We start from the raw sequence: 21,860 nt of genomic DNA on the forward strand, positions 1-21,860 counted from the left end.
ACCTCTATTCCCACAGACTTGCTGGGTTGGAGGGGGCAGAAAACTTAGGTTTCTCATCTCCCTTTGCAGTGGGTTTTCGAGAGTAAAGGAGGATGACTTTTCCTTCCTCCAGTTCTCTTAAGCAACTTCCAAAGAAAACCCACAGGAAATAAAAAACTCAAGATAACAAGGCCACACACAATGCAGAAATGATTTAGAATTGCACTTTTACTTTTAACTCCCCATCAGGGCAAGTTTGCAGGCACCCAGGAACAACCATTTAGTGAATGAAAGATCAAAATGAGTGTTTAAAGGCAAAGAAATGCTCCCATTTTGCACTAAAGGAAAGGAACCTGAACACTGCTACCCTTTCCTGTCCCTTTGGTGGGATTGGGACAAAACCCAGCCCCTGGTTTCTTTCCCAAGGGGAAAATGGTGGCTTTCGGGGTTGGGTTTCTTTTTTGCCCTGTGCCTTAGGGAAGAAGTTTGAGTTGAGCGTCAAATATCACCATGAAGAACGAGAAGACTCTCTCCCCTTGGAAAGATGCCGGCAGAAAAGCAAAGATCCGTTCTTTGCTCTCGGCATCAAAAAACACCACCCTCCCTTTCTCATAGTCCAAGCAGATTCGTATCCGCTTGGGGACACTGCGTAGAGTCAAGGGGGTGGGATCAGGAGAGGTCATAGCCATGTACTCATTTTGGTTATGACACAGAGCCCATACCCCCACATCGGGATTCAGGAACAACACACGGTCCCTTGGTACCGACTCCTTGGCCACCCCGATGCCCCAAAAGCCTTCTCTGTGGACCTCCACGTCCCAGTGGTGGCACCCCGACGTGAAGCCCCTCGAGCCCAGCACACAGGGATCGAATGTGAACCTCCTTGGGTTGAAGGGCAGGTCCTGCTCACAGTCTTCCCACCACACGAGCTTGCAGTCTTCCGAGAGATAAAGACCAGCATTGGCCGTCTCCGGGTCCAGCGTCATCTGTGCTGGAGGTGGAGAGAGAGTCAGGCTCATGGCACCAGATTTGGGGGGAAACAGGGCTTTTTCTCTCCCCTCCCATCCCTCTGACCCGGTTGGGAACCCTCCAGGCATCACCTGATGGTGGGACCAGAGTGGGAGAAGGGGGAAAGGAGGTAGAAGAGCACTTTAGGTCAATCTTTGGGGGAAGCAGAGCTTCTTTTACCACATTTGTGATTTCACATGATGGCTCGGTTGGGCACGCGTTCGGTTCACTTACTTGTCAAAGGAAGCTCGAACTCCAGGAAATCTAGAGGGAAGAGAAAAATGTGAGAGGCAGAAAGATGAGTTGGCGTGATTGTGGGATTCTGCAAAAGTCCCGAGAGTCAGGAACAGGCTTGGGGGAATGTCGAGAAACTTGAGGAGGCAGAGGAGAAGAAGAGGAGGACAGGCAGGGAACATCAGACCAACGCTCCCTGCTCCTTCGCTGTCTCATTGTGGGATCTTGACAGAAACAACCCCTCATTCAGCACCCAGGATGCGTTTCTTTCCCGTGGCTTCACTCCGTCCCTCCCCACAAAGAAGTACGATGGCATTTGCCTTTCTGCACCTGCCCTCGGTACCTTGCAACTTCTCCAGAAGTTCCTTGATGGATGAGTTCTTCTCAGTGAAATCAGAGAATTTCTTTTCCAGCTCTGGGGAAATATCGAGTGAGTGGGAGAGCGTTTCCCTCTGGCCCCTGGAAGGGAAGAGGGGATGGATTTACGCCTGGTTGTAGTTTGCTGCTCCGTGTTTTCTCAGCACTCCCTGCTCCTGCCTCCTGCCAGCCCGTGTCCAAATTCATCATTCATTAAGGAGAGAGGGGCAGAGCCCTCCTACCAACCCCCCGTGGCCTCGGTCAAGTCCAAAGGCTGTACTGCAGAAGAGCCAACCCGTCCCTACGTGCTTTCTCCCAGTGTCCTGCCACAGAGCTGCTCTGTGGTGGTGACATGGTGACAGGAGAAGGACCACATACCTGATCAAGGTGGTTCTGATGTCCTGGATGAGAGAGAAAAAGAGACTCAGTGACATGGAACACCTCCCCTTGGAGTACCGGGGTCCCACTCTAAGGAAGTCCCTCTCTGAGTGGGTTGGGGTAGAAAAGTGAGGGCTGGAGACCAAGCTCAACGCGGGCCTTCACAGCAAGTTTGGGAAGCCTGGGCTCTCACCTTCAGGAGCTCCCAGTCTGGCTGCTGGTATGTCCTCTCCATCTCCCCAATCAGCGTGCCCAGGCTCGTCGTCTCCTCCAAAAGCCTCTGCAGGATTTCTTCATGGGCTTTTCTTATCTCTGTGTCCAGCTGCTCCAGCTGGGCCAGAAGAGAGGACTCCTGCTTCTCCAGGATCTCGTGCAGCTTCCTGTATGTCCTCACAACCTTCTGCTTTGCAGCTTCTGTCCTCTCCTGCCAAGGGCAAGCCGAAGCGGGGAAAAGGGAAGCAGAGAGCAGGAGAAGAGCATCAAGGGTCAAGGGTGGGCCATGCCTTAGTGGGACCCACCAAGAAGAGGCATTTGGGGAAGGTACAAACCCCCTCTTTTTCCCCACAGCCCTTGAGCATCACCCACCCCTGGGGGAGAGGAGGAGGAGGAGATGTTCCTCCTTTCTTCCCCCACCCTCTGCCCAGGAAAAATGATGGGCACCTACAGTGTGGTCCTCCATTCTGTCTTGTCTGTCCCTCACGGAAGATTGAAGCGCCTCTCGCTCTGCTTTCAGACGGTGCAGTTGGGTCTGAATTTGTCTCTGAGAGGAAGGAAAAAAGTCCCTTGTTGAATGGCATCATGGTCTGGAACCCTCAGCAGAAGCAACAGGGATCTCTTGATGGCTCTTGGGGTAAGTGTTGGCAGAGTTTTGGGACCCCCATGACTGTTTCAAGGCGATTATCCTCCCCCCTTTGTTCTCTTTTTCTATATTCTCAAAGGTCAAGGTTCTTCCAGGGAGCTGTGGGGTGGGAGAAGGGCTGAGGATCTCTCCCTCTCCTTTCCTACTGATCTTCAGCAGAGCTGACCTTGATAAGGGACCCGCACCCTGGAGGACAGAGCCATTTATGGAGTTTTGCTGAGGGATTGTGGTTGGGAGAAATCCTACGCCTCTGTTTCCTACCCTCCCCTAAGACCCTGCTCGTGGCTGAACCGTGGGGGAGAGGACCCCTTGGTACCCAAGAGCGTGCTGCTCCTACCTCCACCTCTTCCTCAGGGCAGGCAATGCCACCTCAAGAGTTGGTAGCAAGAGACAAGGATGGGTGACTGCACTGGCGGTTTATCCCACAGCCTAAAGGCTCTACAGGGATCTCCACCCATCAAGAGCACCAACACCAGGAGCTTCTGTCCCTTTGTTTCTCAACACACCCATAACCCCCTCACCTTGTACTCCTGGGCAGCCTCGCCCATGGGAACCACAGAATGGTCATGGTGCACCTTGGACCTGTCGCACACCATGCAGATAAGCCTTTTGTCGTCTTGGCAGAAGAGCTTCAGGGGTTCCTGGTGCTCCTCACACAAGTTCTCCCTTCCTTCCACCTCTCTGTCCCGTTGCAGGTTCAATCTCTTGGCTGCTTCAATCATGTTGGCCAACTCCCTGTTGGGTCGGAGGGTCTTCTGGGCCCCCGTCTCCCCGCACTGGGGGCAGGAGAAGTTGGTGGTCAGTCCTTCCCAGCTCTGAGTGATGCATGACTGGCAAAAGCTGTGCCCACAGTGGATGGACACAGGGTCCTGGAATATTTCCAGGCAGATGGAGCAGCAGGCTTCATCTCGGAGGATCTCCACAGGCGTCCTGGCTGCCATGAAGAGTGACCCTCACAGCTTCAGCCTCCAAGTTTGTTTCGATTTGGAAGGAAGAGGAAGGAGAGAGATTTCCTGTTTCTATACCATTGGTTACACTGAGACCCAGCCCCTTCCCAAGCAGGGCTTCAGGCAATACATTAACCCATATTGCTCTGGGAAGTAGCGGTTGGACAGCTGAGGAGGACAGGGATTGGAGACACCCATCCCATGTTCACCCTTTCCTGCAGGTGCTGGGATTTTTCAGTCTCCAAAGCCACTTCCAATCAGTGGAGTCCGGTGGGATTTGGAGACTCAACCAGCAGCTGGAAGAGGAGTTTCACGCCCTGGTGGCACCTCAGAGAGGTTGTGGTGCAGCTGGGGGTGGGAGACAAGCAGGGGCTGAAGATGTGAGGGACCTGAGCAGGAACTTGTCTTGGTAGCAGAATACCTGTTACTGTGATAAGATCAGTAGAAGGTAAAAATTATTTGTCAGCCCATGATTGGGCATTTCTAGGGGAGTGGGCTTTGTGTCTCAGCGTATAGAAGTTTCTCTGTGTAGCGATGAAGTAGATTTGCTCACTGCACGATCAGCGAGTCCCTGATTTCCTCACACGCCACAAATGGCGCCCGACCAGGGACAAAGACTCAGCCCGAGGGTGGTCAAGGACCGGTGGCGTACCCCCGTGAGCCCAACGGAAGGCGTTGATCACCAAGGAGCTCCTATATACCCATCACGATATAAGGTTAGCACAGCCAGCGGCCGGGGAAGTTATTGTAATGGGGCGGTCTGCGGCGAAAAGGCAGCAGATACAGAAAGAGCTTTTAACGCGAATCGTTAAGGACGGAGGATTGAAGTTACAGCCCCTTAAACTCGTACAGCTTTTTGTATGGATTGGGGATCATTGTCCGTGGTATCCCCCCAGCGGATCTTATGATCCTTCTGACTGGCAGAAAGTGGGAGAATGCTTGCAAGCCCGACTAATTACTGATCATGATGTTAACCCCAGTAATATCGTAACATGGAGTGTCATATATACGGCATTAAGAACATCCTGCCGATTTCTAACTCAGCTCTTCCGCCTCCACCGGCTGATTTATTAACTTCAGAGGACGCAGCTCCTGCCGGTTCAAACCCTGACGCTGAGCCTGTCTGTGATTCAGCTCAGCCGCCGCAATCGCCGTTAGCTGCCACAGTAGAAATAGCCGACGACTCAGACCCACCGATACCTGAGGATCCCTTCGATCCTGGTCCTACTGACCCTGAGCAAGAGCCCGGTTTGTTCCTGCCCTTACCTCTGGTTTAAGCTACGGTGGCTTCTGCGCCAACCGCGGATCGGATTTTACCAGATACTAGACCAAGGACTATCAGTCGTGCCTCCGTTACACATCCGCCACCTTTTGCTCCTTCTCTAGTCATGCCCCCCTGTGATTCTCACGATAAGGCAAAAACGGGTTCCAGGGATGCGTGCAGAAAAAGGGCTTGGCAAGAGGGCGATACGCGGCTACAGCAGCTCAAATTCAAAGGGACAGATTAGTTTTCCAACAGGCGGCTACACTCGCTCCACCGGCTTTAAAACCAGTTCCCGATGGGAAACGTAGAGAACTGTCGTTTGCGAGTATCCGCCAGGGAGCGCAAGAGCCTTGCGTACGATTCACAGACCGCTTGACAACAGCTGTTTCTCAAGAGATTGAGCTTCCAGCAGCTGCTGGACTTTTATTAATGCAGTTCACAGTGGAAAATGCTCATGCCCATGTGAGCATTTTCCAGTGGAATCCGGTGGGATTGGGTGACTCCACAGCAGCTGAAAGAGGAGTTTCATGGCCTGGTGGCACCTCAGAGAGGTTGTGGTGCAGCTGGGGGTGGGAGACAAGCAGGGGCTGAAAATGCCTCTGAGATGTGAGGGGTGACAGGACCTGGCCAGGGCTTGGGAAGGACCTCAGTAGCCTTCAGGACAGGCTGTGCAGGGCTGTTTGGCAGCCTCTCATTATACCCTTTTAATTGTTTAATTACCCATTGAGGCTGGGAAAAGAGGGCTCCTGGGGCCATAGGCATCCTCTCCCTGCTCATATCTGCTTTCCCAGGCAGGGACGTCTGGAGATGAGGACTTGATGGACCTTCATCTGAACACCTGGCTCTGCTGTATCTTCTCAAGGAACAAGCCCAGTCTCTTCCTTGACTAAAGCCCAGGGCGTCAGGGCTCACCCTGAGCCAGCACCAAAAGGAGCAGCCCCATTTCCAGGTGTTTCTGGCCAATTCTGACTCCCCCTTTGCACATGGAGTCAGGATGGGACCCGGCTGCAAAGGACTCCAGCTCCTGGCTGGTGGCTGACTTTTCCCCACCTCTATTCCCACAAAGTTGCCTGGTTTGAAGGGGCAGAAAACTCAGGTTTCTCATCTCCCTGTGCAGTGGGGTTTACAGAGGAACCGGGATGACTTTTCCTTCCTCTAGTTCTCTTTAGCAACTTCCAAAGAAAACCCCGCAGGAAATAAAAAACCCAAGATAAAAGCACACACACAAGGGAGAAAGGACTTAGAATTGCACTTTTACTTTTAACTCCCCATCAGGGCAAGATTTGAGGCACCCAGGAACAGCCATTTAGTGATGAAAAGATCACTGTTTAACAGTTGTTAATCAGCTGTTTAACGTTTTTATCAATGACATAGACAGAGGGATTGAGAGCACCATCAGCAAGTTTGCAGATGACACCAAGCTGTGTGGTGTGGTCGATACACCAGAGGGATGGGATGTCATTCAGAAGGACCTGGACAGGTGGGCCCAGATGAACTTCATGAGGTTCAACAAAAGCAAGTGCAGGGTCCTGCACCTGGGAAGAAACAATCCTCAGGATAAATACAGACTGGGGGATGAGGTATTGGAAAGCAGCCCTGAGGAAAGGGACTTGGGGGTGCTGATGGAGGAGAAGCTGGACACGAGCAGGCAATGTGCTCTCGCAGCCCAGAAGGCCAATCCCATCCTGGGCTGCATCAAAAGAAGCGTTGCCAGCAGATCCAGAGAGGCGATTCTGCCACTTTACTCTGGTGAGACCTCACCTGGAGTACTGTGTGCAGGTCTGGAGCCCTCAATATAGAAAGGATGTGGACCCCATCGGGTCCAGAGGAGGGCCACCAAAATGATGAGGGGGTTGGAGCACCTCTGCTATGAGGACAGGCTGAGGGAGCTGGGGTTGTTCAGCCTGGAGAAGAGGAGGCTCCGGGGAGACCTCATAGCAAGCTTCCAGTACCTGAGGGGGGGCCTACAGGAAGGCTGGGGAGGGTCTGTTTCCAAAGGCCTGCAGTGACAGGACGAGGGGCAATGGCTTTAAGTTGGAGAAGGGGAGATTTAGATTGGATATTAGGAAAAAGTTCTTTCCTCTGAGGGTGGTGGAACACTGGAACGGGCTGCCCAGGGAGGTGGTTGAGGCCCCTTCCCTTGAGATATTCAAGGTGAAGCTCAACGAGGCCCTGGGCAACCTCCTCTAGTTGGGGGTGTCCCTGCTGACTGCGGGGAGGTTGGACTAGATGACCTTTGGAGGTCCCTTCTGGCCTGGACCAATCTATGAATCTATGAAAATACAGTTTAAGGCACAGAAATGCTCCCATTTGGAACTAAAGGAAAGGAACCTGAACACCGCTACCCTTTCCTGTCCCTTTGGTGGGACTGGGACAAAACCCAGCCCCTGGTTTCTTTCCCAAGGGTAAGTTGGTGGCTTTGGGGGGTTGGGGTTTTTTTTCCCCTGTGCCTTAGGGAAGAAGTTTGAGTTGAGCATGCCACATCACCATGAACCACGGGAAGACTCTCTCCCCTTGGAAAGACGCCGGCGGAAAAGCAAAGATCCGTTCTTTGCTCTCGGCATCAGAAAACACCACCCTCCCTTCCTCGTAGTCCAAGCAGATTCGTATCCGCTTGGGGACACTGCGTAGAGTCAAGGAGGTGGCACAAGGAGAAGTCATAGCCACGTACTCATTTCGGTTATGACACAGAGCCCATATCCCCTCATCGGGCTTCAGGCACCACCAACGGTCCCTTGGAACTGACTCCTTGGCCACCCCGATGCCCCAAAAGCCTTCTCTGTGGACCTCCACATCCCAGCAGTGCCACCCCGATGTGAGGGCCCGTGAGCCCAGCACAAAGTGATCTAATGTGAACCTCTCCGGGTTGAAGGGCAGGTCCTGCTCACGGCTTTCCCACCGCACGAGCTTGCAGTCTTCTGAGAGATAAAGGTTGGGGTTGGCCGTCTCTGGGTCCAGCGTCATCTGTGCTGGAGGTGGAGAGAGAGTCAGGCTCATGGCAGCAGATTTGGGCGGAAACAGGGCTTTTTCTCTCCCCTCCCATCCCTCTGACCCTGTTGGGAACCCTCCAGGCATCGCCTGGTGGTGGGACCAGGGTGGGAGAAGGGGGAAAGGAGGCAGCAGAGCACTTTAGGTCAATCTTTGGGGGAAGCAGAGCTTCTTTTACCATATTTGTGATTTCACATGATGGCTTGGTTGGGCACGCGTTCGGTTCACTTACTTGTCAAAGGAAGCTCGAACTCCAGGAAATCTAAAGGGAAGAGAAAAATGTGAGAGGCAGAAAGATGAGTTGGTGTGATTGTGGGTTTCTGCAAAAGTCCCGAGAGTCAGGAACAGGCTTGGGGGAATGTCGAGAAACTTGAGGAGGCAGAGGAGAAGAGGAGGAGGACAGGCAGGGAACATCAGACCAACGCTCCCTGCTCCTTCGCTGTCTCATTGTGGGATCTTGACAGAAACAACCCCTCATTCAGCACCCAGGATGCGTTTCTTTCCCGTGGCTTCACTCCGTCCCTCCCCACCAAGAAGCACGATGGCATTTGCCTTTCTGCACCTGCCCTCGGTACCTTGCAACTTTTCCAGAAGTTCATTGATGGATGAGTTCTTCTCGGTGAAATCATAGAATTTCTTTTCCAGCTCCGGGGAAATATCGAGTGAGTGGGAGAGCATTTCCCTCTGGCCCCTGGAAGGGAAGAGGGGATGGATTTACGCCTGGTTGTAGTTTGCTGCTCCGTGTTTTCTCAGCACTCCCTGCTCCTGCCTCCTGCCAGCCCGTGTCCAAATTCATCGTTCATTAAGGAGAAAGGGGCAGAGCCCTCCTTCCAACCCCCCGTGGCCTCGATCAAGTCCAAAGGCTGTACTGCAGAAGAGCCAACCCGTCCCTACGTGCTTTCTCCCAGTGTCCTGCCACAGAGCTGCTCTGTGGTGGTGACACGGTGACAGGAGAAGGACCACATACCTGCTCAAGGTGGTTCCGATGTCCTGGATGAGAGAGAAAAAGAGACTCAGTGACATGGAACACCTCCCCTTGGAGTACCGGGGTCCCACTCTAAGGAAGTCCCTCTTTGCGCGGGTTGGGGTAGAAAAGCGAGGGCTGGAGACCAAGCTCAACGCGGGCCTTCACAGCAAGTTTGGGAAGCCTGGGCTCTCACCTTCAGGAGCTCCCAGTCTGGCTGCTGGTACGTCCTCTCCATCTCCCCAATCAGCGTGCCCAGGCTCGTCGCCTCCTCCAAAAGCCTCTGGAGGATTTCTTCATGGGCTTTCCTTATCTCTGTGTCCAGCTGCTCCAGCTGGGCCAGAAGAGAGGACTCCTGCTTCTCGAGGATCTCATGCATCTTCCTGTACGTCGTCACAATCTCCTGCTTTGCAGCTTCTGTCCTCTCCTGCCAAGGGCAAGCCGAAGCGTGGAAAGGGAAGCAGAGAGCAGGAGAAGAGCATCAAGGGTCAAGGGCGGGCCATGCCTTAGTGGGACCCACCAAGAAGAAGCATTTGGGGAAGATACAAACCCCCTCTCCCTTCCCCACAGCCCTTGAGCATCACCCACCCCTGCGGGACAGGAGGAGGATGAGATGTTCCTCCTTTCTTCCCCCACCCTCTGCCCAGGAAAAATGATGGGCACCTACAGTGTGGTCCTCCATTCTGTCTTCTCTCTCCTTCACGGAAGACTGAAGCGCCTTGTGCTCTGATTTCAGACGGTGCAGTTGGGTCTGAATGTGTTTCTGAGAGGAAGGAAAGAAGTCCCCTGTGGAATGGCATCATGGTCTGGCACCCTCAGCAGAAGCAACAGGGAACTCTTGGTTTCTCTTGGGGTAAGTGTTGGCAGAGTTTTGGGACCCCCATGGCTGTTTCAAGGTGATTTACCTCCCCCCTTTTTTCCTTTTTTTGTCTTTTTCTATTTTGAGCAAGGTCAAGGCACTTTCCGGGAGCTGTGGGGTGGGAGAAGGGCTGAGGATCTCTCCCTCTCCTTTCCTACTGATCTTCAGCAGAGCTGACCTTGATAAGGGACCCGCACCCCGGAGGACAGAGCCATTTATGGAGTTTTGCAGAGGGATTGTGGTGGGGAGAAATCCTACGCCTCTGTTTCCTACCCTCCCCATAGCCCCTGCTCGTGGCTGAACCCTGGGGGAGAGGACCCCTTGGTCCCCAAGAGCGTGCTGCTCCTACGTTCACCTCTTCCTCAGGGCAGGCAATGCCACCTCAAGAGTTGATATTAAGAGACAAGGATGGGTGAGTCCACAGGGGGTTTATCCCACAGCCCAAAGGCTCTACAGGGATCTCCACCCATCAAGAGCACCAACAGCAGGAGCTTCTGTCCCTTTGTGTCTCAACGTGCCCATAACCCCCTCACCTTGTACTCCTTGGCAGCCTCGCCCACGGGAACCACAGAATGGTCATGGTGCACCTTGGACCTGTCACACACCACGCAGATAAGCCTTTCCTCGTCTTTGCAGAAGAGCTTCAGGGGTTCCTGGTGCTCCTCGCACAAGTTCTCCCCTCCTTCCACCTCTCTGTCCCGTTGCAGGTTCATTCTCTTGGCTGCTTCAATCACGTTGGCCAACTCCCAGTTGGGTCGGAGGGTCTTCTGGGCCCCCGTCTCCCTGCACTGGGGGCAGGAGAAGTTTTTGGTCAGTCCTTCCCAGCTCCGAGTGATGCACAAGCGGCAAAAGCTGTGCCCACAGTGGATGGACACGGGGTCCTGGAATATTTCCAGGCAGATGGAGCAGCAGGCTTCATCCCGGAGGATTTCCACAGGCGTCCTGGCTGCCATGAAGAGCAACCGACCAAGCTCCTTTCCCTCTCAGGTGATCAGAAAGGTCAGAGATTTCTCTTCCTGATTCTGCACCATTGGTTACACTGAGACCCAGCCCCTTCCCGGCAGGGCTTCAGGCAATACATTAACTTATATTGCTCCAGGAAGTAGCGGTTGGACAGCTGAGGAGGTCGGGGATTGGAGACGCCCATCCCATGTTCACCTTTCCCTGGAGGCGCTGGGATTTTTCACTCGCAAAAGCCACTTCCCAATCAGAAAAGAAAAAATAAAAAAAATGAGGAGTTTCGGGCAGTTTTCCGCCCCAAAGGCTGTTTCGCAACCTCCCCTCGGAAACCTTAGTCCCTCCAAAAGGCATTTGGAGCTCTGGGAATAAACCCAAATTGGAGGTATCTCCGGATCAAAAACCAATCCCTGCCCAGGCTGAACGCTCTGGGCGTATATTTTTTTAATTTTTTCAGCCCAAATCAGGCCAGAGTCCCGCGGTCGGTGCGTCGCCATCTTCCTCCCTCCTTCCTCTCTCTCCGCGCTCAAGCCCCAGGAGTCACCGATTTGACGGCAAATGAGTTCGTCTGAGCTTTGCTTTTCTTCTGGGCCACCGCGGCAGCCGCAGAAGAGGTGGCTCGGCGGAGGAATTGAATCCTGCGGCCCCGAGAAAAAAAAATAGAAAATTAATTAATTAAATAAATAAATAAAGAGAGAAGTGCCTGAGACATCCTCGGCGAGAGAAGGGCAGGGTGTGCTCTGCAGGGGGAAGGGTGTCATTCCCTCCCCCTCGGGATCAGGCACCAGGATCTGACCCATCCTGAAAGGCTTTTGGTGGAATCGTTCAATGGGTTGGGTTGGAAGGGACCTTAAAGATGATCTTGACGGTTCCTTCCAACCCAAACCATTCTATGATTCTATGAAGGTCATCTCGTTCCAATCCCCCTGCCATGGGCAGGGATACCCTCCACCAGACCAGGTTGCTCCAAGTACCGTCCAACCTGGCCTTGAAACCACCTCCAGGTATGGGAGACACCTCCCACCAGACCAGGTGGCTCCAAGCATTGTCCAACCTGGACTTCAACCATTTCCAGGGATGGGAGACAACTTCCAAGCCCCATCCAAACTGGTCTTGAACCCACCTCCAGGGATGGGAGGCACCTCCCACCAGACCAGATTGCCCCAAGTCCCGTCCAACCTGGCCTTGAACCCACCTCCAGGGATGGGAGACACCTCCCACCAGCCCAGGCTGCTCCAAGCGTCGTCCAACCTGGCCTTGAACCCACCTCCAGGGATGGGAGACATCTTCCAATCCACATCCAAGCCCCATCCAAACTGGTCTTGAACCCACCTCCAGGGATGGGAGACACCTCCCACCAGCCCAGGTTGCTCCAAGAGTCATCTAACCTGGACTTCAACCATCTCCAGGGATGGCAGACATCTTCCAAGTCCCATCCAACCTGGCCTTGAACCACCTCCAGGGATGGGGCAGCTACAGCTTCTCCGGGCAACCTGGGCCAGGCTCTCACCACCCTCAGAGTCAAGAATTTCCGTGCTCTCCTCCATGCCCCTAAAATCCTTCTCCTACATCTTTGGGCATGGGATCTGCATTCCCTGGAAGGAGATAGATGGTCATCTTCTACCCCCACCCCTCACTGTGGATCCCAACCTTCAGCATCCTCCCCTGAGGAAAAAAAATAATCTCATTTTTCTCCTTATGGCTTCCTTCCCTCTCTTTTTTGGGGAGCGGGCTGTCTGTCATTCTGATTGGTCAATCCGACCACGACACCCGCGAAGGGAAAATGAGGGGGAAAAGGGTGGAAAAAGGGCCTTGATTCCAACTTATATAAAGGGAAAATGAGGAGAAAGGGCTCCGATTAAAACATATATGAAGGGAAAATGAGGGGAAAAGGGCTGTGATTGAAAAAATATGAAGGGAAATGAGGGAAACAGGGCTCGGACTAAAAATTATATAAAGGGAAAAGGATGGAAAAAGGGCTGTGATTAAAAAAATATAAGGGGAAATGGGGGAAAAAGGGCTGATTAAAAAATATAAAGAGAAATGAGGGGAAAAGGGCTCCAATTAAAACTTATATAAAAGGAAAAGGATGGAAAAAGGGCTGTGATTAAAATAATATAAAGAGAAATGAGAGGAAAAGGGCTCGGATTAAAAATTATATAAAGGGAAAATGAGGGGAAAAGGGCTCCAATTAAAACTTATATAAAGGGAAAAGGATGGAAAAAGGGCTGTGATTAAAATAATATAAAGAGAAATGAGAGGAAAAGGGCTCGGATTAAAAATTATATAAAGGGAAAATGAGGGGAAAAGGGCTGTGATTAAAAAAATGTAAGAAGAAACGAGGGAAAAAGGGCTGATTAAAAAATATAAAGAGAAATGAGGGGAAAAGGGCTCCGATTAAAACTTATATAAAGGGAAAAGGATGGAAAAAGGGCTGTGATTAAAATAATATAAAGGGAAATGAGGGGAAAAGGGCTGTGATTAAAAAAATATAAGAAGAAATGAGGGAAAAAGGGCTGATTAAAAAATATAAAGGGAAATGAGGGAAAAAGGGCTGATTAAAAAATATAAATGGAAAATGAGGGGAAAAGGGCTGTGATTCTCCTCCCGGGTTCCCGGCGTTTTTCCTCTTCCTTCCACAAAAATCCAACCTTTTTCCTTTTCATTAAAAAAAAACCAAAAAACGAAGGGTTGGGGTCCAAGCCGCTTTCAGGTTTATTTTTTGGAAGGGGGACGGCGTGCTTTTATGCTCCACGGAGGGGAAAAAAAATAATAATAATTTAAATTTAACTTAAAAATCACGCCCAACGTGGGGCTCGAACCCACGACCCTGAGATTAAGAGTCTCATGCTCTACCGACTGAGCTAGCCGGGCTGATGGAAAGGGGCCCCCCGTCGATTAAAAGGGCTTCAAAGGCCCCCCCGGGACCCAACGATCGAGGGCACCGGGAGCCGGTACCGGGAGCCCGCGGGGACCCGGGGAACGAGGGGGGGGTCCCCGGTTGGGGAGGGGGGGGGGATAACCCGGGTTTGGGGGGTAAAAGGGGTGTCCCCCAGGAAAGGAAGGGGGTGCGTTCGTAAGAGTTAAAAAGGTTTGTGTGGAGGCGGGGGGGCGGGAAAAAAAAAAATTAACGAATTGGGGGAGAAAAAAATTAAAAGCAAAAAAAGAAAAAAAGGAGAGAAAAAACCAAAGCGTTTCTGCCCCGTTTCGAATTTTCCCAAATTCGTGGGAATTTGGGGAAAAAAAAAGGGCGTTTTCATTCGATTTCACCTATCCCAACATCATCATAACCCCAGAAAATGGGAGTTATCCCTCTCGGGGGGGTCACATCTCTGGGAATTTGGGAAAAAAGGAGCTTTTTCACTCAATTTTGCCCATTTCCAATGACGTCATAACCCCAGAAAATTGGAATTATCCCTCCCGGGGGGGGTAAATCTGTGGGAATTTGGGAAAAATAGGGTGTTTTCACTCAATTTCACCTATCCCAATGACGTCATAATGCCAGAAAATTTGAATTATCCCTCCCGGGGGGGGCAAATCTGTGGGAATTTGGGAAAAATAGGGTGTTTTCACTCAATTTCACCTATCCCAATGACGTCATAATGCCAGAAAATTGGAATTATCCCTCCTGGGGGGTCAAATCTGTGGGAATTTGGGAAAAATAGGGTGTTTTCACTCAATTTTGCCCATTCCCAATGACGTCATAACCACAAAAACCTGGAATAATCTCACCGGGGTAGGGGGGGGAAGGGGATGGAATTGATGGGAATTTGGGGAAAAAAAAGGGTAGGTTTGTTTTTTTTTTTCCCCACTCAATTTTACTAATTTCCGTGATTCTCCCCACATCCAGGGAAAAAAAAAAAAGAAGCTGTTTCTGCCCGGTTTCGAACCGGGGACCTTTCGCGTGTGAGGCGAACGTGATAACCACTACACTACAGAAACGCCGCTGGGAAACCGGCGCCCCCGCGGGGGCTACGGATGCAGGGACGGGTCCGGTGAGGGGAGGGGGGGGGTGGTGGTGGTGTGTGAGGGCTGGAGAACCCCCCCCTTCCCCCCCCCCCCCCCCGAGGGGAAGAGCCCGTGGAGGGGGAAGCTTAAAAAAAGAGATATAGATGCGGGGAGGGGGCGGTTAATTTAAGTGCCCAAGGCGGGGCTCGAACTCGCGACTCTCCCATTCAGCGCCTTAGTCTCTCTACCCGCCGAGCTAGGCCGCCCCCCCACCCCTTCAGGCCACGCCCACACCTTTTCCAGGCCACGCCCACGCCCTTTTTCAGGCCACGCCCCTAAACACCGCCGCGCTCTCTCCCCTCCCCTCCCCTCCCCTTAGACCTCCAAGACCAACGAGGTGAGCGGGCTAGACAGACCCCTCCCCATGAGACCACAGAGACTACCGGCCACTCTCGCCGCCTCCCTCCGCCTCACCGGCTCTCCGCTCCCGTTCCGAGGGGAGGATGAAGGAGGAAAAGGAGGTGGGGGGTGGGGGGGGGTGGGGGGTGAGGTGGGGGGGGGGGGCGCCATGATAACTTACGACCACCCGGTAACTTAGCAACGCGCCGCCGGCCGTCGCCTAGAGGGCCCGCTTCCGGTCATGTGACGCCGAAAGAGGGGCGGGGATTGGCGGATGGGGAAGCCGGAAGCCGGAAGCCGGAAGCGGCGGCGGCGGCGGCGTTTCCCCGTCGGTTGGCGGAGCTCGGGAGCGGGAGAAGGGAAAGAGACGGTTCTCCCCCCCCCCCCGCCGTGTCCCACCCTCCCTCTCCCACCACCTCACACACCGTTTCAGACCCCGGGGCAGCGGCCTAACGAGGGGGGTGGGTGGGGGGGCGGCGGCGGCACCTCCCGCACCCAAATTGGGCTGGTAGTTGGGGGCTAGGCCCGGCCGGGAGGGGGAGCGGTGAGGCCTAGAGGCCGGGACTGAGGCCTTTTGGCGGCGGGGTGTGTGTGTTTGTGTGTGTGTTTAGGCCTCAACACCGGATAGGCCTTGGGGGGGTGTTGTTGTTTGGGGTGGGGTGTAGGAAGGGGGCCCGGTTCTCTTTTTCGGGGGGGCGAGGGGTAGAGCAGTAGCAGGCCCCGGGGAAAGGGGGGGAGGGGGAGTAAAAGGCGGGGAGGGGGAGTTAAAGGCGAGGGGGGGTGAGTTAAAGGCGGGGGGGGGAGTTAAAGGCGAGGGCGGGGATAAAAGGCGGGGGGGGGGGTAGTGAAAGAGGAAGCGACCCCCCCCCGCCCACTCACACCCCCCCCGCGGCTTTGGTGGCACCTGGGTGGGGACCCGGCCACCTTTCCTCCGGCTTGGAGCCGGTGCCCACCCCCGCGGAGGGTGGGGGAGGAAGAGGAGAAGCAGGGAACACACACCCACACACACACAGCCCCCCAACACACACACCCCCCACCCCCCCGTGATGGCAGCCACGGGGGTTTTAGGGGACGGGGTCCCCTCGGTGGGTGGGGGGGGAGGTCCCGGGGGGCGCCTCAACCCGGTGGAGACGCTGCAGGAGGAAGCCATCTGCGCCATCTGCCTGGACTACTTCGTGGACCCCGTCTCCATCGGCTGCGGCCACAACTTCTGCCGCCTCTGCATCTCCCAGCTTTGGGGGGGACGCCCCCGTTACCGCCTGGCTACCGGGGCCGGGGCGATGGCCACCGACGAGTTGCTGGGAGAGGAAGATGAAGAGGATGAGCTGGATGAGGAAGACGAGCTGGATGTGGAGCAGGAGGAAGAAGAGGAGGAGGAAGAGGAGGATGAAGAGGAGGAGGATGGCGGCGGCGGCGAGGAGGAGGAGATGTGGAGTGAGGAAGAAGACGACGCCGACCTGTGGGAAGACCCCGTGGTGGAGGAGGAGGAGGAGGAAGAAGAGGAGGAAGAAGAGGAGGAGGACATGTGGGACGGTGGGGGAGAGCTTTACTTCGGGGAGGAGGACTACGACGAGGACGTGATGGAGGAGGACGTGGAGGAGGAAGAAGAAGAGGTGGAAGAGGAAGAGGAGGAAGAAGAAGAAGAGGTCCAGACGCCTCCACCTCCTCCTCCTCTTCCTCCTCCTCCCCCCGTCCTGGCCGCCCGTCCCCGCCGCCCCCAGACCTTCACCTGCCCCCAGTGCCGAAAAACCTTTTTCCAGAGGAATTTCCGCCCCAACCTTCAGTTGGCCAACATGGTGCAGATCATCCGCCAGCTTCACCCCCATCCCCAGCGCCTGGCGCCCCCCACCCCGGGTCCTTCTTTAGCTGGGGGTCCCCAGGGGGTCCCAGTAACGGCGGGGGGGCAACCCCCCCACCCGGCTTCCTGCCAGAAGCACCAGGAACCCCTCAAGCTCTTCTGCGAGGTGGACGAGGAAGCCATCTGCGTGGTCTGCAGGGAATCCAGGAGCCACAAGCACCACAGCGTGGTCCCCCTGGAGGAGGTGGTGCAGGATTATAAGGTGCCGAGAAGGGGTTTTTGGGGTGATTTGGGGGGGGGGGGGTTGGGGTTTTGGGGGGAGAAGGGAGGGAAGAAGAAGTGGTGGGGCTGGAGAGAAGCCCCATCTGATGGCATCGGGGTGGTTGGAGAAGGTCGTAGCGGTGGCTCTGGTTGGGTGAGCGGAGAGGTTTTGGGGTGCGGGAGGAGGGGGGAGCGCAAATGGAGTGGGTTTTGGGGTGCAAGAAGGGGGGGGACAGGAATCGAGTGGGTTTTGGGGGGCGGGGAGGAGGGGGGGGGACAGAAATCAGGAGCCACAAGCACCACAGCGTGGTCCCCCTGGAGGAGGTAGTGCAGAATTATAAGGTGTCGAGAAGGGGTTTTTGGGGTGATTTGGGGGGGTTTTTTGGGGTGATTTGGGGGGGGGTTTGGGGTGATTTGGGGGGGTTTTGGGGGGAGGGAAGGGAGGGAAGAAGAAGTGGTGGGGCTGGAGAGAAGCCCCATCTGATGGCATCGGGGTGGTTGGAGAAGGTCGTAGCAGTGGCTCTGGTTGGGTGAGCGGAGAGGTTTTGGGGTGCAGGGGTGGGGGGGGCACAAATGGAGTGGGTTTTGGGGTGCGGGGGGGCACAAAGAATTCGAGTGGGTTTTGGGGTGCAGGGGGGCACAAATCGAGTGGGTTTTGGGGGGGACATACAAGTTGAGTGGGTTTTGGGGTACAAGAAGGGGGGGACAGATATTGAATGGTTTTTGGGGTGGGGAGGACACGAATCGAGTGGGTTTTGGGGTGCGGGGGGGACACGAATGGAGTGGGTTTTGGGGGGACATACAAATTGGGTTTTGGGGTGGGGGGGACACGAATCGAGTGGCTTTTGGGGTGCAGGGGGGACATGAATCAAGTGGCTTTTGGGGGGACTTACAAATGAGTGGGTTTTGGGGTGCAAGAAGGGGGGGACACGAATCGAGTGGGTTTTGGCGTGGGGGGGACACGAATCAAGTGGGTGTTGGGGTGCGGGGGGGATGACACGAGTCAGTGGGTTTTGGGGTGCAGGAGGGGGGGACACAAATGGAGTGGGTTTTGGGGTGCAGGGAGGAAGGGGGGACAAATCGAGTGGGTTTTGGGGTGCAGCGGGGGGGAGAAAAATCAAGTGGGTTTTGGGGGGTGGGGAGGAGGGGGGGACAGAAATGGAGTGGGTTTTGGGGTGCAGGAGGGGGAACACAAGTGGGTTTTGGGGTGCAGGAGGTGGGGGACACGAATGGAGTGGGTTTTGGGGTGCGGGGGGGCACAAAGAATTCGAGTGGGTTTTGGGGTGCAGGGGGGGCACAAAGAAATCGAGTGGGTTTTGGGGGGGACATACAAATTGAGTGGGTTTTGGGGTACAAGAAGGGGGGGACAGATATTGAATGGTTTTTGGGGTGGGGGGGACACGAATCGAGTGGGTTTTGGGGTGCGGGGGGGGGACACGAATGGAGTGGGTTTTGGCGTGGGGGGGACACGAATCAAGTGGGTGTTGGGGTGCGGGGGGGATGACACGAGTCAGTGGGTTTTGGGGTGCAGGAGGGGGGGACACAAATGGAGTGGGTTTTGGGGTGGGGGGACAGAAATGGAGTGGGTTTTGGGGTGCAGGGAGGAAGGGGGGACAAATCGAGTGGGTTTTGGGGTGCAGCAGGGGGGGAGAAAGAAATCGAGTGGGTTTTGGGGGGGGACAAATGGAGTGGGTTTTGGGGTGGGGGGACAGAAATGGAGTGGGTTTTGGGGTGCAGGAGGGGGAACACAAGTGGGTTTTGGGGTGCAGGAAGTGGGGGACACGAATGGAGTGGGTTTTGGGGTGGGGGGGACACAAATCGAGTGGGTTTTGGGGGGGAAGAAATCGAATGGGTTTTGGGGTGGGGGGGACACAGGTCGAGTGGGTTTTGGGGTGCGGGGGGGACAGAAATTGAGTGGGTTTTGGGGGGGACACAAGTCGAGTGGGTTTTGGGGTGCAGGGGGGACACGAGTGGGTTTTGGGGTGTAAGGGGGGACACGAGTGGGTTTTGGGGTGCGGGGGGGACATGAATTGAGTGGGTTTTGCGGGGGGGACACGAATTGAGTGGGTTTTGGGGTGCAGGGGGGACATGAGTGGGTTTTGGGGTGCAGGGGGGGACACGAGTGGGGTGGGTTTTGGGGTGCAGGGGGGGACAGATGAATGGGGTGGGGTTTTGGGGTGCAGGGGGGGACACGGAGTGGGTTTTGGGGTGCAGGGGGGACACACGGAGGGGGTGGGTTTTTGGGGTGCGGGGGGACACACACGGAGTGGGTTTTGGGGTGCAGGGGGGGACACACGGAGGGGGTGGGTTTTTGGGGTGCGGGGGACACACACGGAGTGGGTTTTGGGGTGCAGGGGGGGGACAGACGAATGGGGTGGGTTTTTGGGGTGCAGGGAGGGGACACGAATCGAGTGGGTTTTGGGGGACACAAGTCGAGTGGGTTTTGGGGTGCGGGGGGGACACGAATCGAGTGGGTTTTGGGGTGCAGGGGGGACACACGGAGTGGGTTTTGGGGTGCAGGGGGGACAGACGAATGGGGTGGGTTTTTGGGGTGCAGGGGGGGACACGGAGTGGGTTTTGGGGTGCGGGGGGGACACACGGAGGGGATGGGTTTTTGGGGTGCGGGGGGGGACACGAGTGGGTTTTGGGGTGCAGGGGGGACATGAGTGGGGTGGGTTTTTGGGGTGCGGGTGGGGGACACGGAGTGGGTTTTGGGGTGCGGGGGGGACACACACGGAGTGGGTTTTGGGGTGCAGGGGGGGGACAGACGAATGGGGTGGGTTTTGGGGTGCAGGGGGGGACACACGGAGGGGGTGGGTTTTTGGGGTGCAGGGGGGGACACGGAGTGGGTTTTGGGGTGCAGGGGGGGACACACGGAGGGGGTGGGTTTTTGGGGTGCGGGGGGGACACACACGGAGTGGGTTTTGGGGTACGGGGGACACACACGAATGGGGTGGGGTTTGGGGTGCAGGGGGGGACACACGGAGGGGGTGGGTTTTTGGGGTGCGGGGGGGACACGGAGTGGGTTTTGGGGTGCGGGGGGGACACACAGAGTGGGTGGGTTTTTGGGGTGCAGGGGGGACACACGGAGTGGGTTTTGGGGTACGGGGGGGACAGACGAATGGGGTGGGTTTTGGGGTGCGGGGGGGACACACGGAGGGGGTGGGTTTTTGGGGTGCGGGAGGGGACACGGAGTGGGTTTTGGGGTGCGGGGGGGGACACACACACGGAGTGGGTTTTGGGGTGCGGGGGGGACAGACGAATGGGGTGGGTTTTTGGGGTGCAGGGGGGGACACGGGGTGGGGTTTTGGTGTGCGGGGGGGACACAAGTGGGGTGGGTTTTGGGGTGCAGGGGGGGACACGAGTGGGTTTTGGGGTGCAGGGGGGGACACACGGAGGGGGTGGGTTTTTGGGGTGCGGGGGGGGACACGAGTGGGTTTTGGGGTGCAGGGGGGACATGAGTGGGGTGGGTTTTTGGGGTGCGGGTGGGGGACACGGAGTGGGTTTTGGGGTGCGGGGGGGACACACACGGAGTGGGTTTTGGGGTGCAGGGGGGGGACAGACGAATGGGGTGGGTTTTGGGGTGCAGGGGGGGACACACGGAGGGGGTGGGTTTTTGGGGTGCAGGGGGGGACACGGAGTGGGTTTTGGGGTGCAGGGGGGGACACACGGAGGGGGTGGGTTTTTGGGGTGCGGGGGGGACACACACGGAGTGGGTTTTGGGGTGCGGGGGGGGACACACGGAGGGGGTGGGTTTTTGGGGTGCAGGGGGGGACACGGGGTGGGGTATTGGGGTGCGGGGGGGACACACACGGAGTGGGTTTTGGGGTGCGGGGGGGGACAGACGAATGGGGTGGGTTTTGGGGTGCAGGGGGGGACACACGGAGGGGGTGGGTTTTTGGGGTGCAGGGGGGGACACGGAGTGGGTTTTGGGGTGCAGGGGGGGACACACGGAGGGGGTGGGTTTTTGGGGTGCAGGGGGGACACACGGAGTGGGTTTTGGGGTACGGGGGGACAGACGAATGGGGTGGGTTTTGGGGTGCAGGGGGGGACACACGGAGGGGGTGGGTTTTTGGGGTGCGGGAGGGGACACGGAGTGGGTTTTGGGGTGCGGGGGGGACACACACGGAGTGGGTTTTGGGGTGCGGGGGGGACACGAGTGGGGTGGGTTTTTGGGGTGCAGGGGGGGACAGATGAATGGGGTGGGTTTTGGGGTGCGGGGGGGACACACGGAGGGGGTGGGTTTTTGGGGTGCGGGGGGGGACATGGAGTGGGGTTTGGGGTACAGGGGGGACAGACGAATGGGGTGGGTTTTGGGGTGCGGGGGGGACACGAGTGGGGTTTTGGGGTGCAGGGGGGGACACGAGTGGGGTTTTGGGGTGCGGGGGGGACACGGAGTGGGTTTTGGGGTGCGGGGGGCGGACAGACGGAGGGGGTGGGTTTTTGGGGTGCGGGGGGGGACACAGAGTGGGTGGGTTTTTGGGGTGCGGGGGGGGGGACACGGAGTGGGTTTCTTTCCCTCAGAACAAGCTGCAGAGCCACCTGGAGCCGCTGAAGAAGAAGCTGGAGGCCGTGCTCAAGCAAAAATCCAACGAGGAGGAGAAAATCACCGAGCTGAGGGTGAGAGCCCCGGGGGGGGGGGGGGGGGGGGCATTTTAGG

General features: G+C 56.1%; 3 protein-coding genes and 2 non-coding genes across 5 annotated transcripts; 1 reads left to right on the top strand and 4 right to left on the bottom strand.

Annotated features, from left to right (window-relative positions):
* Positions 1–190: 190 nt before the first annotated feature.
* LOC141476159 (E3 ubiquitin-protein ligase TRIM39-like) lies at positions 191–3,807 on the bottom strand. Its single transcript, XM_074164762.1, has 7 exons — positions 3,337–3,807; positions 2,621–2,716; positions 2,150–2,380; positions 1,957–1,979; positions 1,565–1,680; positions 1,222–1,251; positions 191–970 (listed from the first exon to the last, which is right to left on the bottom strand). Exons 1-7 carry the CDS (start codon positions 3,754–3,756, stop codon positions 453–455), a joined length of 1,434 nt encoding a protein of 477 aa, XP_074020863.1. The 5' UTR covers positions 3,757–3,807; the 3' UTR covers positions 191–452.
* A 3,670-nt stretch (positions 3,808–7,477) lies between these two features.
* Positions 7,478–12,411, bottom strand: LOC141476138 (zinc finger protein RFP-like). The gene is made up of 5 exons (XM_074164741.1): positions 12,364–12,411; positions 10,371–10,625; positions 8,590–8,698; positions 8,247–8,276; positions 7,478–7,995 (listed from the first exon to the last, which is right to left on the bottom strand). Exons 1-5 carry the CDS (start codon positions 12,409–12,411, stop codon positions 7,478–7,480), a joined length of 960 nt encoding a protein of 319 aa, XP_074020842.1.
* Positions 12,412–13,595: 1,184 nt separating this feature from the next.
* On the bottom strand, positions 13,596–13,668 carry TRNAK-CUU (transfer RNA lysine (anticodon CUU)). The gene has a single exon. It is a non-coding gene; the product is annotated as a tRNA-Lys (tRNA).
* Positions 13,669–14,663: 995 nt separating this feature from the next.
* TRNAV-CAC (transfer RNA valine (anticodon CAC)) lies at positions 14,664–14,736 on the bottom strand. Its single transcript has one exon. It is a non-coding gene; the product is annotated as a tRNA-Val (tRNA).
* A 1,451-nt stretch (positions 14,737–16,187) lies between these two features.
* LOC141476139 (E3 ubiquitin-protein ligase TRIM41-like) lies at positions 16,188–21,859 on the top strand. Its single transcript, XM_074164742.1, has 2 exons — positions 16,188–17,201; positions 21,725–21,859. Exons 1-2 carry the CDS (start codon positions 16,188–16,190, stop codon positions 21,857–21,859), a joined length of 1,149 nt encoding a protein of 382 aa, XP_074020843.1.
* The last annotated feature ends 1 nt before the right edge of the window (position 21,860 follows it).

This window comes from Numenius arquata, chromosome 28, assembly GCF_964106895.1.
Source record: "Numenius arquata chromosome 28, bNumArq3.hap1.1, whole genome shotgun sequence".
NCBI lineage: Eukaryota > Metazoa > Chordata > Aves > Charadriiformes > Scolopacidae > Numenius > Numenius arquata.

What these genes read in the sequence shown, in the direction of transcription:
- LOC141476159 (XM_074164762.1), bottom strand. Translation starts at nt 3,756, where the DNA reads ATGGCAGCCAGGACGCCTGTGGAGATCCTCCGAGATGAAGCCTGCTGC. An exon ending in ACAGAATGGAGGACCACACT is followed by an intron (nt 2,381 to 2,620) that starts GTAGGTGCCCAT and finishes TGCCCTTGGCAG; the next exon opens with GAGAGGACAGAAGCTGCAAA. An exon ending in ATCAGAACCACCTTGATCAG is followed by an intron (nt 1,681 to 1,956) that starts GTATGTGGTCCT and finishes CTTCCCTTCCAG; the next exon opens with GGGCCAGAGGGAAACGCTCT.
- LOC141476138 (XM_074164741.1), bottom strand. Translation starts at nt 12,411, where the DNA reads ATGACCATCTATCTCCTTCCAGGGAATGCAGATCCCATGCCCAAAGAT. An exon ending in CAGATCCCATGCCCAAAGAT is followed by an intron (nt 10,626 to 12,363) that starts GTAGGAGAAGGA and finishes TCCTGCCCCCAG; the next exon opens with TGCAGGGAGACGGGGGCCCA. An exon ending in AGGCTGCCAAGGAGTACAAG is followed by an intron (nt 8,699 to 10,370) that starts GTGAGGGGGTTA and finishes TCCAGGGGCCAG; the next exon opens with AGGGAAATGCTCTCCCACTC.
- LOC141476139 (XM_074164742.1), top strand. Translation starts at nt 16,188, where the DNA reads ATGGCAGCCACGGGGGTTTTAGGGGACGGGGTCCCCTCGGTGGGTGGG. An exon ending in AGGTGGTGCAGGATTATAAG is followed by an intron (nt 17,202 to 21,724) that starts GTGCCGAGAAGG and finishes TCTTTCCCTCAG; the next exon opens with AACAAGCTGCAGAGCCACCT.